General features: G+C 38.4%; 1 protein-coding gene across 1 annotated transcript in view; it reads right to left on the reverse strand.

Annotated features, from left to right (window-relative positions):
- The window catches only part of LOC138752864 (kinesin-like protein KIF28), a 92,656-nt gene that overhangs the window by 57,271 nt on the left and 18,924 nt on the right, over positions 1-16,461 (reverse strand). Inside the window, exons 3-8 of the mRNA XM_069915482.1 lie at positions 10,905-11,096; positions 10,239-10,445; positions 10,103-10,138; positions 6,178-6,399; positions 2,797-2,951; positions 2,467-2,578 (exon numbers count right to left, since the gene is read on the reverse strand). Of these exons, the coding sequence (XP_069771583.1) occupies positions 2,467-2,578; positions 2,797-2,951; positions 6,178-6,399; positions 10,103-10,138; positions 10,239-10,445; positions 10,905-11,096 (924 nt within the window). The remainder of the gene's footprint in view (positions 1-2,466; positions 2,579-2,796; positions 2,952-6,177; positions 6,400-10,102; positions 10,139-10,238; positions 10,446-10,904; positions 11,097-16,461) is intronic.

The raw sequence follows: 16,461 nt of genomic DNA on the forward strand, positions 1-16,461 counted from the left end.
AATTTTATCAGTAAGGCAAAGTAAAGGGTTATATATTAAGTACTTAACTTTCATAGCATGTTTTGAAATATAAACCCCATCTGAATATGCAAAAAGTAAGGTGAAATTTTTGATTTTTTTTAAGAATAAAGGTCAATCATTTTTACTTGTCTCAGGCACTCCTTCTGGAACCTCCGACTATTAAATAAATCCTAAATCAAAATCAATAATCCCAGATATTTCAGGATGAGCACGTTGCTAAAGTCAGAATACTTCTAAGGGTTTCCTACCTAGTTTTCTTAAGTTTAGTTAATGTGAACTGAAGTATCAAGTAGCTGGAAATAAATGAACATTGATGAATGCGAAATACACTGCAAATAATGATCGAACTTTGGAGTCCTCATGAGCTTGGACAGTATTATTATTTAAGAAATTTCCAGGCGTTTGAGTGCACGATAGAAAACGTCAAGCTTTGTCTTTAACAAATAGAAATAGAAATGTTATAGAGAAACATCAAAGGTGGGTTTAAAGTAATACCAGGCATTTTTCTGGTTTGAAATGGAGTAAAGCATTCTCAAAACCACTATCACACCACGTACAGACATCACAACCTCAAGGAGATTACATCTCTATTCCATGTACCATCTCTTGATGGACTCAGCCCAATACTTGGATTCACCTCACAAGGTTCCCACCCACTTGAATGTGCAAGAACCATTTGTGCAACCATCTGGTTTGACATGGAGCAGCTTCGATGACAACCAGGCAAAACGATCCAAAAGCCCTGCTCCCTACACATCCTAATGGCTTTTGGCTGGAGGCAAAGTGGAGAATGAAGCATTGCTTGCTATTAAAGGCAGGATTAGGATTACAAAATCTGATATTCAGGGAGACTTAACAAATGTTAAAACTACAGAAAATAAATAATAACGGACAATAGAATGCCAAGAGTGAAATATTATTATTATTTTTTTAAAGTGAACATTTTATGATTTCCTCTGAACTTTTCAGCCAGGAAGCACCACTGAAATAAATGGGTTTCTAATCTGATGTCAAGTCTGACAGCATGGGATCAGAGTGTCAGCAGTGAGTACTCTGCATGTCCCAGATGTATGTCAGCTCTGTACCAAACCAGACCTCACTGGTCTGAGAGCAGTTCAAATACAGTGGCACACCTCAGGAATCTAGGCGTCATCCAGCAGGATTTGGCCTACCATGCTTTGAAAGTAAGCTAGGTTTGTCAGCCTCTTCTTGCAAAAATAGTAAATACTTAAAGGAAACCAATTTCATGATTAAAAATAGGAATTAAAGACACAATAAGATCAGCAATGTGAAATTATAGTCTTTAAAATTGCACAGTGAGCGTAATACACAGTTGAAATTATTTGTCTCCTAATACTTATCAATTTATTTCATAAAGTTAATGCCATGTTAAAATTATTATTAAAAAATTTGAACTGAAAACATTAAATGCTCACATGTATTAATCCACAATTTCAGGCTCATAATTTTTGAAGTTATAGATTCAGTTTATTGTCATTTACATGCAGTTTGACTGCCTTCCTACTGTACAAAATGAACTAGTAATCATTTCACTCAAATATTTGGAGAAAAAACCTTGGAAGCGTGTCACTATCTTGTACCTTTTGATTCATTCTAGATGACATTAATCCTGTGGTACCACCAAATGCAACATCCTTTATAATCAAACCTGAACGACCAGACCAGGAAATTTCATTGCCATTTTCCTAGTCCCCCTTTGTCACTCTGGGAGTTGAGAGACTGACAAACGCTGTAAAGGTTTAGATAAATATTAATGATGTCTTTTTGTACATTCTCAAATGATTTCCCATTGCAGGAGCTTGGGGAAGTCCTGTGGAATTTCAGGACCAGGATCTCTGAAATATGCTGGAGATTTACAGCCTGCATTAATGGGTGATTGTTTCCATCAATACCAAAGCCCATACATGCTAGCCTTAGGTAGGCATAAACTTTTTGGACAGCTATAAGAACATGGAACCAAATTCCTTGTCCAATCCATAATCCACAGGGCACGCTGGGAATTGAGTATCCCTCAACACCACTGTGATATGGAACTGGGTCACAAAATTGGAGCCATGTGCATTAACAGTCAGTCAATCATTGGGGAGCTCTCAGTAGTTTATGAGAATCTATTTTCCCTCTTAGGTGGCAATGTTGCATTGTTTTAAGATTTATGAACTTTTCATATTTGTAAACCAGACAGGATAAGATGACCAATGGGTGATTTATATAATATTCAAGATTAGATTAGAAATCAACAGAACTTTTAGGTGTGCCAAAATATATCATCATTTCTCTGCAAAAAGGGTAAAAATTTGTCTATTTGAGCTAATTACATTTCCATTGTGCAATTACATTAATTTTGAAAAAGAGTTTAAGTCCGTTTCTGGCCTTCCTTGGTTGCAAAAAGTTTATAGATATTTCCAAATATCATGAAAAACTCACCATAATCGTCTTGCTGTTCCCTCCCAGGGCCGAGCTGAGTAATCTAGTGAGCACGGAGTTCCGATAGGGAATGTACTGAACTCTCTTGCCCATGGCCTTGTCTGAAAGGGAACTGTACAATGTGCAATGAATAGTTTGAAGTTTCTCCTTTTAACAACAGGTAATATAAAGACATCAAGGCTTAGACACAGTGATTTTGTTTACTGTGCACGATGTAAAGAATTGCCAGTGCAGGGATTAGACATAAATATTAAAACTGCAAGCTGGACTCCAGATGCAATATCGGTTTCATTTACTTTTGGAAGAAAGGTCAGGTTGGGTTAAGCTCACCTAATAACATTTCCAAGAGTTGTTAGACTGAGATTGATTGCTCGTGCTTCAGTGAATCTGTCAGAAGTGACTCCCGCACTTCGCTGCCGTTCACTGCCAGCCAAATCCACCAGGTCAATCTCAGAATGCTTCACACTGTGTAGGTCTACAAACACCTGCTATGGATATGAAGCAGTTATTTATTTGCCCATCAAAATATGATTAGAATACCTGCCAAAATGAGTGAAATACAACAGTAATGTTCAGAAATAGGGACTTAAAAACAATGAAAAATTAAATGCTTAATATAAAATATGAAAAAATGGACATGGTAGTGAGCAACTGGTTGCAATGTTCAGCATCTTCTGGAAAGTAGAGAACATCTGGCTCATCTAATTAAAAAATGTTTATCTAAATATTTTGCTCACCAGCATAGACCTAGTGAATTGAAAGCCTGTTCTGTATGAATGTGACTGAGCAAACCCTTAATGAGGGTGCAGAGAATAACTATCCAATTTCTTTCAGGTAGATTATTTTGCAGAATTTTAAATGACTGAAGGAATTAGAATGGGCAGAAAGCTGTGCATCTACTTGCAACATCAGAGCTGTGTAACTAGCACTGTGCCTTAGTTATTCATTGATTGCAAAAAATATATTGCTTTTCAATAATACCCCAGCATTGAATGACATGGTTCTAATTGAATGCACAACTGGAATAAATTATGAACAGGAAAAATCCTTGCAGTTGACAGTCAATAGCACAAGGTATAAATCATGAAATCAATAGTAGATAATTAATTTGCTTTGTGGCACAAGAAAATAATGTCAGCTCTAGACAGGTAAGGCCACTAACCTGATGGACAACCAAGACATAGGTATAAATCAATGCTATTAACTACTGAAGTACTGAGCAATTGCCACTGTTTAGGCCACATATTTGAGGGAAATTTTTCAGTTGGAATACATTGGGAGAATGCTGAGGTGAATATATTTGGGAAGCTTCCCACGGTACAGGAAGAAACACAATCAACTTTTGTGGTTAAGACATTACACTTTTTGGGAGGGTAAATCACATGAGCTCCAATATCACTGTAATACATTCAAAGTGAATCCTTTCAAAGTGAAAATTGGGTCATCGTGGTGTCATTGACCACAGACGAGCCAATCGTGAAATGGAGAACCTGACAAGCTGGCAGAGTCAGAGAAGTATTTCACAATGCAGAGAGTAGTTTAGATGTCAGATCTTGGGAGCCATGTGGCAAATTATTCGGGACACCTTTTCAGAAGAACACAAGAAACAGGAGCAGGTAAGTAGGCCATCTGGCAATTCAAATCTGCTCCGTCATTCAATAAAATCATGCCATAGACTCAGCCCCACTTAGCTGCCTGCTGCCCTCTGGTTATTCAAAAATTTCTTTCCTTAAATATGTTCAATACGGCTTAGAATTCCATAGATCCATTATTCTCTGAGAGAAGCAGTTTCTCCTCATCTTGGTCTTAAATCTACTCTCCCGAAACTTGAGGCTATGTCCACAAATTCTAGTTTCACCTACCAATGGAAAAAAATCTCCCTGCTTCTATCTCATCTATTTCTTTCACAATTTTATATGTAAATAAATTTGTGGCTCACACCTCTCCAATCACAAACTTTACAACAGATGCCTTGCTGAACTGATAGAAATTGATTATGTTTAAATTAAAGGCTCACATGTACTTACTCATGAGATGTTGTTTAATAGACAATCCAATAGATAATGAGATAATATCCAATAAATATTTTTATTTTGTCAAATGAAGAAATAGAAATTTATTCTCAGTCACCTGCATTAAATGTTTATGCCTAGAAATCTATCCTCAGATGTAAGTGCTAAATAGGCTCTATAATAGCAACTGCATGTTCCATTCTACTTTTTTTTAAATTGGAACCAAGTAAAACAACAACTACTATCTTGCTGCCTTACAAAAATGAATTTCTAGATTCAACTTTGGTACATCCTATAATTTAACAGGCTACAAATGATAATTAATGACTTTGGGGTGAGGTACTGGAGGGCCAACTTTGCCCAGAGCACTGTACCCTTGAAGAGAGTTTGTCTTCAGGAAATGTGCAAAAAAAAAATCTGGTGGGCACCTCCTGATATAAAGGAGTTAAGAAGGTAAAAATAAAACTCCATGCATCTTATAATTACTAAAGGTATATGCAATTATTCTACTGAAGAAAAATGCTACTTTTTGATTGCAGCATTTGAAACTAAACATATATTTGGGTGACAGACCATACTGCAGATTGAGTTTTACATGTTCTCAATGACTTGCATTATTCTTTAAATAGTTTTAACGTGTTATAAATACAGATGGCCTCAAAATACTGGAGCTTTGAGCCACCTATATCAGGTGCTATGTCAATAAGGAACAATTAATTCTCGTCTCACAATTTGTTCTGAAACTCAATTTAGAAATTTTTATCCACGAGCACACTAGAGTCAATAGAGGTAAAGCGAAAGTAAAACAAAGCTCAAAATGCTGATGGAAGTTAATCCATGGTTTTCTGTCCATAATGCTAATAAATGACAAACAAAAATAAAAGCACAATATTGAGTGATTTTTCTTTTGCTGATTTTAGAAATCTGTTCCAAGGATCTATTCATACACCCATTGTGATTTTAACTTTAAATTATGCAGCTCCATTATTCTTTTACCATTCTTTTCAGAAGATTTCAAATTCCAGGTTCTAAACTTGCAATTGAACAATAGGAACATGGATAATTGAACAATGAGGTATATGGATAGGAGGGATAGGGAGGCCTATGGTCCAGGTGCAGGTAATTGGGACTCGACAGAGTAATAATTTGGCACAGATTAGATGAGCCTGGTTCTATGGTTACACCCACTTGTCCTTTTTGAAAAGTATCAAAAATATCAGCAAATACCCAAAAATAATCAATCTAATTTCACTTCAAGTTATTTTACATCATGCATACTAAATTTCACTGGAGTAATACTTTTATAACTTTTTAGTCAAACCATCTTGGATTTGATTATCTCCACTTGTTTTCATTTCCAATTTTACTTTTATTCCTTTCTCATTTGTACTTGTCTTAATATTATTATCTCCATAATTTAAACTGAGAAATTTTGACAAAATAAATTTTAATCTCTTCAAATTTTACTAAATTAAGAAGCAGGATCAAATTTGCTGAACCACCTTTTATAATGACCAATTACAAAGATTTCATATTCATATATGAAATTGCATTGCTCACTGCCTCATGCAATTTTTCCAGTATTACTTATTTTTATTTCACCTATTAGCTCAGTATGTTTTATGGGCAGCAGTTCCAAAAGATGTCAGAAATGTTCCACATTTCTCATGACCTTTCTGAGTGTTCAAACACATAATACCTGCTGAAAGTGGATTCTGATCACCATATGGGATCTGCTGCTACTGGTGTTCCAATTTGTTGAGGCAACGCTTCTGTTCCGGATTCCTTGTTTCAAGAAAGCCTCAAGCTGTTCAAAATTGCCACAGGGAACTGACTTAAGGCACTCCATATAAAATCCATTTTTGCCTTCCCGGATCCGCAGACCATTTGGTTTTCGAATCTTTGACAGAAGATCATGAACCTTCAAATCCAAAACAAGTCACCACAATAAATAATAAGTCTCTAAAAGGGTAGCTGCCAATCAATGTCTGATCACTTTAATCAATCTACTACAAATTCACCAGAATTTGGCATGGCCAAAAAGTTATGAATAATAGCCATAATTTTAAAATGTGACAAATATATTTTGCCACTGTTTCATACAATTATTCCAATATTATTGTTTTTGTTTTAGCAAATATCACGTTAAGTACATTGAGAGAAGTTTTAAAGGCTGGAAACGATTCACATTCTTTATGGTCATGCGCATAATATCAACTGAAGGTTAATGCTGATCACTAAGTATGTGAAAAATCAAAAAACCTGCAGTTACTGGAAATCTAAAATAAAAACAGGTCAGGCTGAGGACATGCATTGCATCACATATAACCCAGATTCTTTTTCCTGCGGCCGAGGCACAATTACCACGTATTGGAAGTGCAAAAAACTGTATTCAAAAAGATATGTATACATGTAAATAACAAAGAAATATAAACAAACTGACTTTGCAATACAGAGATTAAAAAATTCAATGAAGTGCAAAAATAAGAGTCCTTAAAGGAGTTTATTGTTGAGGACTCCTATGGAGGAGGGGTAACAGCTGTTTCTGAACTTCTGTTCTGGATTGCTAGTTTCCTAAGGATGCTGCCTGACATTGGTATGAAATGCTCAAAATTATAACATTGTGGATAATTTCCTGTGGCTGAATAGGTAGGTGCAAGAAGTCATGGGTATAAGATTACAATGATGAGATCTAATAAAGTACAGAAACTCTTACACAGAAAAACATTTCCAGAGTTAGTGATGGATGTGAAAACTATGAGAACACTCTTAAGCAGTGATAAAATTGTTGAAGGGAATTGCTGACAGGAGGATTGTGCAATTTACTGCAAATTCTGGCTCATGTAGAAGGCAAGCCCATTATTAATGAGATTTCCCCCTGGCCAAATGGAAAATTTTGAGTTAAATAATGCATTCTTATATGCAACTACATACTTCTAGTAACTTCTTAACAGCTTGACTAAATTTTCATATGTTACTTAAGAAAATAATTTGCTGGAAAATGATGTCATATCACCATTCACACTGTATGCTGGCATTTACTATTTGTCTCCCTTGAATCCATGGGCTAGCACGGATCTTCTAAGCCAATGTAGAAACCCTAAACCTGCTGGCCAAGCTACACTAGTGACTTCCTTACTCTAATGTTGGAGTCCAATAGCAGAGTATAAGCTCACTGAATTTCAGAGACAAAGATAAAACCAAAAGCTGCAGAGGCTGGAATCTTGAGACAAAAATCTGCTGGAGGAACTCAACAAATCAGACATCATCCATGGGTAAAAATGGTCAGTCAACGTTTTGGATCTGGACCATTTCTCTTGAAAGAAGGGGGTAATATTACATACAAAGGGGGAAAGAAGCTGACGGAGGGCCCCAGAGATGATCAGACAGAAGATATTAGATATGAAGAGGCTGATCACAAGGAAGGGGGGTGGGGAGGAAAGCATGAGAGAGGATAAAAATAGCAAGTTCGGGGGAAGGTACAGAGAGATGGAAACAGTGGAACCAGATAGGGCTGGGAGTTACCCAATTTTTTTTTTAGATTTAAGGCTATCGAGGAATAACATATATTGTTCCTCAAGTTCCTCAACAATTGATGAGGCCAAGAACAAGCTTGTTGTTTTAGGAATGGTTGGGGCAGTTAAAATAGTTAGCTGCAGGAAACTCAACTTTAGACCCACAAATGTTGGTACTCGGAGAAGCAGTCACCATTTGGTTTCAACAGTGTTGTGGAGGTCACACCAAGTAACCAAATGGGAGTGGGTGGAAAAGGGAACAACAACAAAAAAAAAACTACGAAAGGAAGGTCCAATATAAACTAGTGGAACAACATGTCATATTTTCAACCTGGAAATTCTACAGTCCAATAGTATGAATATAGAATTTTCTTATGAGTCCTCTCTCTCTTTTTGTACCACTTCTACTCTTCCCCCTTCCTCCCCTTTTCTGTCACAATTTTTATCTACCCCACCCACTCTTATTCCTTGATTTCACCCCGATCTCCACACTGGAATATACTACTCCCTCCCCACCCCAGTTCTATCTGATCTCTCTCTTTCCATCAATTTCTTCTTCTTATCAGATTCCAGCATTGATAGACTTTGGCTTCTCATCACCCACTCCACCTTGGATGTCCCACATTCCTCTACCTGACCCTTTTGTATTTCTATCCTTTCTCTCCCTTTGTCTGGCATCTGCCAACCTACTGCCTCTGCTGTCATGTTTCACGTCTTCCTCGTTCACTAATCCCACATGAGTCCTTGCAATACCCTTCCACACTGTCCTGTTTTCACCAGCTTCTCTTCTCTACATTCCAGTCATGATGAAGGGCTCCAGTCCAACCCATGGAGACCTTTCAGCAGTCTGTGTTAGGCTAGGCCACTAGTTAGAGTTCAGAATAATTAAAGTTGACCTCATTGAGACACAAAATTCTTAAGGAATTAATAGAGTAGATGCAGATAAATTGGGGGGCACGGTTAGCACAACGCTATTACAGCACTAGTGACTTGGTTTTGAATCCAGCACTGTCTAAGAAGTTTGTACATTCTCCCTGTGTCTGCATGGGTTTCTTCCAGGGGCTCCAGTTTCCTTCCACCCTTCAAAATGTTTATTGTTAGCAGGTAAATTGGAGTATTTGGATGGCAGGGCCTGTTACTGTGCTGTATTTCTAAATTTATAAATATAAAAAAAGTAGAATGTTCATGACAGAAATAATGAGAAGTTTCTAAACCAAAATAAGTCTGTGAAATTCTCTACTGAGGGTAATGGAAGCCCAATTCTCAACCCTTGGGGTACTCACATTTGCCTGTATATTTCTGTGGCTCTGTCCTGCTGTTGTAGGAGTTGCATTATTCTGTAAGGATGACTATGCCAGCTGTTGCTCAACTACCATAATCTGTGGGACATAATCTCCCACTGTCCCTCAATATTTGTGAAAAGCACTTTGCAAGGTTTACTGGTTAGTAATAATATTGTCTCATACAGATTAATGTCAAATTATTTTGGACTCTGTTTTGATGTGACAGCTATAGTATACCTGAATGGTTTGAAAGACCATTTAAGAGACAACTACATGAATTAGTATCCAGAACCACAAGCAAGCCAGGAAGGATAGCAGATATCCTCCTTTGGAATGGAATAAAGGAATCAGATTTTGCTTTTATAATGGCAATTCTTAAAATTCCAGCTGACTAAATTCAAATTCCACAGCTGCCATGGTGGGGTATGAACACACAAAGCTAGGATGTTAGTCCTGTGCTATTAGTCTGGGTTATTAGCCTTATAATTTAACTGCTGTATGGCCACCATATCCAGTTGTTAGAAAATGTGAACCAGACTTCGATATACTCCTAATGTGGGGTCTCCAACCATTCCCTTGAATTCACAGGTACTGCTGGACCTGCTGACTTCTTGCACTTATTCAGTTAGTAGCTATCTATGGTTTATATTTTCCTCTAACTCCAAAATGTGGATGTGTGCATAAAATGTTTTTCTTTTGTGTTGATGTTCACTCTTCCATAACAGTTAAGATAAATCCATTATATCCAGATGCACAATTACCATTTTGCTATTATATAATGCAATATTAATACATACCTGTTCATTGATGCAATATTAATACATACCTGTTCATTGTAGATCTCAAACATGCTAAAATAAACCTGCAAAAGACAATTAATACCATATAAAATGGCAGATTGAGATGTTAAATCAGATTTGGAACAAACTTAAAATTACTACAAAAAGGTTTGTGCCCCTTACATAAAACTGTATGTTCTCATTTTGATGCAATTTAATTTCCTTGAAGAGTTCTTCACAAATCATGGGGGCAAGACCCTTGTTTCTTCCAAATCCTGTCACCGTATAACTCTTCCCTGATCCTGTCTGTCCATACGAAAAGAGAGTTGCATTGTACCCTTTCCAGGTATTCTCCAGCACAGTTCTCCCAAGGTCATTAAAGATCCTTTCCTTTCAATATGTGACAGAAGATGAATTTCCAATATTTAAAAATGATAAAATACTAAATGGTCCTCAAATCAAAATAAACTTTTAATGTTTTAAAATACAGAACATAACATTTGTTGATAGCTTGTATTCTTTTAATACAAATTGTAAGCAAGTTTTCAAGATACATAATAGTTTGAATGGATTAGGGTGACAGATTTCCTTCCATGAAGTTCATTTGTGAACAGGTTTTTTTACAAAACATCAGTAATCTTGCACTAAGCATTTTGTATTTAAATTTCAGATTTCAATTCAATTCACAGCTGCCACACTTGACACGTCCAGTAATCTGGCTGCCAGTCCATTAACTTAACCAATATGATACAGTAAATGTATTGTATTTTACCATCTATGATTCTAAAATCAAAAGGCATCTCATTATTGGAATCCAGTGTCTTACAATTTTTTAAAAATCAAACTGACCTGATTGATGTATCTGCTGTGGGGTTCATCAGGCAAATAGACTCCCTGGTCATCCTCAATGTATCCATCCATTGACCAATAGCAATAATCAAAGCTGAATGTTCTTTTGTTGTTGAGATATTTGGGATTAACAACAGTAGTATTGTTGCCAACCATAGAGATTATACATTTTCTCCTCATTGCCTTTTCTCTCTTGTAAAATCATGTATGGGGAAAGAACATCCATAAATTCAAAATCATGACTGAAAAGTTACACGATTTTCAAGGAGAAAATTCACTGATGCTCTTGGCAATTCTAATTCCATGAGAGTTTGTAAAGTCGGTGAGTCTAACTGCTACAACCCATACTTATCCAGGCTGTTCTAACATTTAAATTTTGAGTAAGTTTCCCAATTCCATCCACTTACTATCAACACTACCCATCTTCATATCAACACAATTCACAATATTTGGCTGACTAGCTTCCAATCCCAAATGAGATAGAAAAGCAGGTGTTAGGTATTGTGGAAATCAATTCCACACCAACCCCCATGCACCTGACTCCAGGGTATGGCAAGTAGTGCCATTCCAAGCCCAAATCTAATACCACTGAATTAATCCACTCAATTTCCATTATAGTTTTCTTTAAAGAGTGTGAAGAGAAACCACTCATAACCAGTGCCAGATTAGCCATCAGGTTGAGTAGGCTGAAGCCTAGGGGCCCGGAAGGTAAGGGGGCCCGGCACAACCGTCACAGACCAGTGAAGTGCTGCCGGAGCAGAATTCTTAACATGCGGCACAGCAAGAGAGATGCCAGTGTTTTTACCCACAATGCAAATAAAGTGCCAGTTGATGAAGTAGACAAAGATGATGTGGCCAAACAATAATCATGGCTTCTATTAGCTGAAACTCATCGTACAATAATGAAAGACAATATGTGCATACACAGTTATACCAAGGGGAGTGTCCTTAACAGTAAAGATAATGCACTGCCAATGCTAGTACAGCAAGGCTCGCCAGAGGGGAGACAGGCAGCTTGGCAGACATTCTCCACAGTCACCTGAAAGCTTACTAGGGGTCACAGGCTGGGGGGGGGGGGGGGGTTGACTCCAACCTCTCAAGCTCACTCTGAGTAGGGGTGTGAGGAAGGGGCAAACCAGGCGAGGCCAGATCTCTTAGGGGTACAGTGACAGTACTCCCATCTGGGAATGTAACATGAGCATAGTTGGGGTTAGTATGCAGTAGCTGAACTGGTTGGACTAGGGGATCTGTTTTACGCGCCCAAGCATGGCTCTTCAGCAGCACGGTTCCAGGCTCAGATAAACAGGCTGGCCAGTCCATCACAGTTCCTGATTTCCTAGGAAAGGCAAACATACGTTCATGAGGTGTTTGATTTGTTGCAGTACACAATAAAGACCGAATAGAATGTAGTGCCTCAGGCAGCACCTCCTGCCACCGAGTAACAGAGTAACCATGTGTTTTTAAAGCAAGATTTACAGTCTTCCAGACTGTAGCATTAGCCCTTTCAACCTGCCCATTGCCCTGCGGGTTGTGGCTCGTGGTACGGCTGGTGGCAATCCCCTTTCATAGCAGGGCTCGCCACAGTTCAGCGCTCATGAATGCTGAGCCTCTATCGGGATGAATGTAATTGGGAAAACCAAAAATGCTGAAAATTCTGTCAAGTGACTTAATGACAGATGCTGACGAGACGTCAGGGCAGGGTATCGCAAAGGGAAACCTGAAATATTAATCAATTACAGTAAGGAAATATACATTTTTGTTGTTGGAAGGTAACAGCCCTTTAAAATCTAAGCTAATCTTCTCAAAAGGTCAAGTTGCCTTGATAAGAGTGGCCTCTGGAGCTTTGAAGTATTGCGATTTGCATTCTGCGCAAACAGGACAGCTTTTAGTCAGTTTCCTGACTTCTTCCAGAGAGTAAGGAAGGTTGTTAGCCCTTATGTAGTGGAAGAATCTCGTGACTCCTGGGTGGCACGGTCTGCTATGGATCTTTTTTAGCCCCTCCAGCTGAGCACCAACAGCAGATCGTGACAATGCGTCAGAGGGATCATTTAACCTGGCCGGTCTGTACTGGATCTCATAATTATAAGTTGAGAGTTCTATTCACCAGCGTGCCATCTTATCGTTCTTGATTTTACTTTTATGTTTAGTACTAAACATGTAGGCTACAGATTTCTGATCAGTGACAAGAGTAAATTTTCTGCCAGCTAGAAAGTGTCTCCAGTAGCGTACAGCTTCAATAATAGCCTGGGCTTCTTTTTCAATGGCACGATGTTTAAGTTCAGGTCCACGTAACATGCGGGAGAAGAATGCCACAGGTCTGCCCTTTTGATTAAGGGTTCCTGCCAAGGCACAATCTGAGGCATCAGTTTCCACTTGGAATGGGACATCCTCGTCAATGGATAAGAATGCAGCTTTGGCAATATCAGCTTTAATTCTCTCGAAAGCCTTCAAGGCCATTGGAGAGAGAGGAAAAGATTTAGTGTCGAACAGAGGGCATGCCTTCGTGGTGTAGTCCCGAACCCATTTGCAGTAGTAGGAAAAGAATCCCATACACCTTTTAAGGGCTTTTGCTGAGTTTGGGGGTGGTAACTTCTTAAGGGGGGCCATTCTTTCCGGGTCGGGGCGGATTTCGCCCTTACGGACAATGTAACCCAGAATGGTTAGCTCTGTCATGTTGAACACACATTTGCTCTCGTTAAATGTAAGGTTGAGTACTTTAGCTGTTGCTAAAAATTTCTTTAAGTTGTTGTCGTGCTCAGCCTGTGTTTTTCCACAGATAGTGACATTATGCAGATAGGGAAACGTACCCTGTAACTCATACATCCTAACAATCTTATCCATTCAGGCTGAAATAGCAGAGGATGAGAATCCAGACAAAAGGACAGAAGCCCAGACCAAAGCAACAATTGGAGCACAAGGATTTAGTTCCACCGGTAGAGAGAGAGTGGAAGGACACTGTCAGAATGCCCATAGTATTCAACCTGTTTAAAAACAAGTGTCCCAAATCCATTCAGGGGGACACAATTTAAAGGCAATTGCAGATGTTTGATTGAGAAGCTGCAGGAACTCAGCCCATCAGAATGAAGTAAATGCAATATATATGATACAAAAAATGATTGTTATATACATAAGTAAAATGTACATATGTACTGAGATTCTTAGAGGTGAATAAGATCCATTAACTACACCAGTATAAGTGAAGTTCCACAATATGCTAAGACTGTAAGAGATTTTTTGCACGAGGCATCATTATTGAATGAAGATCTACCGGGACCAATGCCTGAAGAGGGCGCACAAAATCAGTGAACCGGTGCGGACTCAAAAGGCCAACATGGCCTGTTTCCGCTCCGTAAATGGTTATATGGTTATTTCCCTCTGAAACAGTGACACACCATTAGTGACTCCAAAAGGTACCCTTTTAAACTGGGCACAGAGCTCCAACATAATAAAGAGCCACACATCAGCCAGGCAAAGTCCCTGCAAATTTAAAGTAACTTTACACTTGTCCCGTACAATTTTTGTAAGTTGACTACAAGCGCCCCAGTTCGCCCCTGTCCCTAGTCCCATTAATTTAGTTATCACTGATAAGCCTCCAGCGCTTGTAGTGCCATGTCAGTCAGCTTGACATGATAGAGCAACAGCTGCTGTTCCAAGTGCAGGGTCCAGCATGACAGCCCATAGCACCGTTCCTCACTTCACAATATAAGTAAATAAATTGTTGTAGCCTAACTGTTAGTACTGTTACAGGTTATATTATATTTTATATAAATATGTCTTTAAAAGAGATAGATTGTGTGCGCTCAGTGTAGGTCACTTCACAAACAGATACACTTCACATCTCATTTAAAATGCAAGAGCTTTGCTGAAGCCAGACATTCAGGTACCAGAGGCTTTGCAAAAGACAATGGAACTGCTTTGGAAGGAACTTCAGAAATAGGTGCAAATGGAACAAAATCCGGGCTCCATTGCAATCGAGGCTGCAAAGTGGCAAGCTGGCAGGCTTGTTGAAAACCCCATTTTGAAGATGGGTTGTTTTCAAAAAGTTGAACTCAGAAAACCCTTGTAGTCCTTACAAGAGGAAATGGCTGGCTAGAGTGTTTTTCCTGAAATAAGGGAAACAAGAGGAACTCTGTGGTGACCTGGAAGAAGAGGTTATCATTTGGAAAACCCATGATGGGGCAAGTTTCTTCAGCAAGACACGGGAAGTGACTGATCGGAGGAGATCAGTTTGTGTGTGTGTCTAATGAGCAACAAATATCTTTCCGAAACCAACAAGAACCTTCTTGAGCAGTAACCATTTACCTTTAAGCACCAGAGAATAGTATAAGAATTGCCTGCAACCACTGAACTTGCAGAAGTGAATGACAGGGCTATTAATGCAATGAACTTTCCCTGAACATACACACATTATGCACACGTGCTTAGAATTAGAAGGGGGTTGTTAATAGTAATAAGCTAAAGTTCGATCCTGTTGTTATGTTTAAATTAAAGGCAACTTTTGTTTAAGTCACCATTTGTCTTGGTGAATTTATATTGCTGCTGGGTTTTGGACTCATAACTGCACCAAGCAACAATTTTAAGCAATGCTCAATGTTTATTATATTTAATGAAAATTATAATAAATTACATTGCCAAATGCAAGAGCCAGCACCAAACTGCTGACGCCAAAATGTCTGAGGGGCGCCAAAAATCATTTTGATCCAATAATTTCTCCTTACACTTTTCAATGCAGGGTGGGGAATGGGGGGGCAAGAGGGCAAGTTCAAGGGGGCCTTCCTAAAGCTCAGCCGAGGTGCCCAGGTGGTATTTAATCCACCACTGCTCCTAACAAAGACCAAAAGTTTCCAGAAGAGGCACAAGCACATCCTCTAAAAGCATCTTTGGAATATTGAATAATTACCATATCATTCATTAATAATAAATAATACATTGGCCAACTCGTAAACAGCAAACACTTCGGTGGTCCATGTACAATTCTTTTTTGCTGGTGAAAACTCAATGTTCCAAATGTCAAATGGAAGCTTCCAAATAAAACACGACATGCCTCTTGCTTTGTACTTTTTTTGATCCTAGTTGTGGATAATATTGGGGTAATATGAACAGAGATATGATTTTCACTGTTTTTCATCTATATGTTCTGGAGTAATTTCTCTTTTTAGACCCTCACTGAGTCCACAGACATTAGGAATCAATCTCTACCTTTGTGTTGTCAGTGGGGAACCTCAGCAATAGGCAACTCTTGTCAAATAATTGACTGCATTAGACCTAGTGTTTTTTTTACCATTAGTTCTGATGTGAAATGGACTGGAATTTCCCCAGGCAGGGCTCTCCATAGGAGGCACAAAATTGGAAAATGTCTCCCGAATTGCAGCATCACCTTGGATCAACAATCCGCATCAAAAAAAAGAGAGAGAGAATGATTGGGTATCCACTACATGGCAGCCTGATGAAAAAAATATTGTTTCTGAAACAAAAATCAGTGAACTTCCAATTATTCATCATACCGAAACTACATTTCTTAAAGACTTGATTAGATAGTCTGCAAATAGCAAGTATT

Source organism: Narcine bancroftii, chromosome 2, assembly GCF_036971445.1.
Source record: "Narcine bancroftii isolate sNarBan1 chromosome 2, sNarBan1.hap1, whole genome shotgun sequence".
Classification (NCBI taxonomy): domain Eukaryota; kingdom Metazoa; phylum Chordata; class Chondrichthyes; order Torpediniformes; family Narcinidae; genus Narcine; species Narcine bancroftii.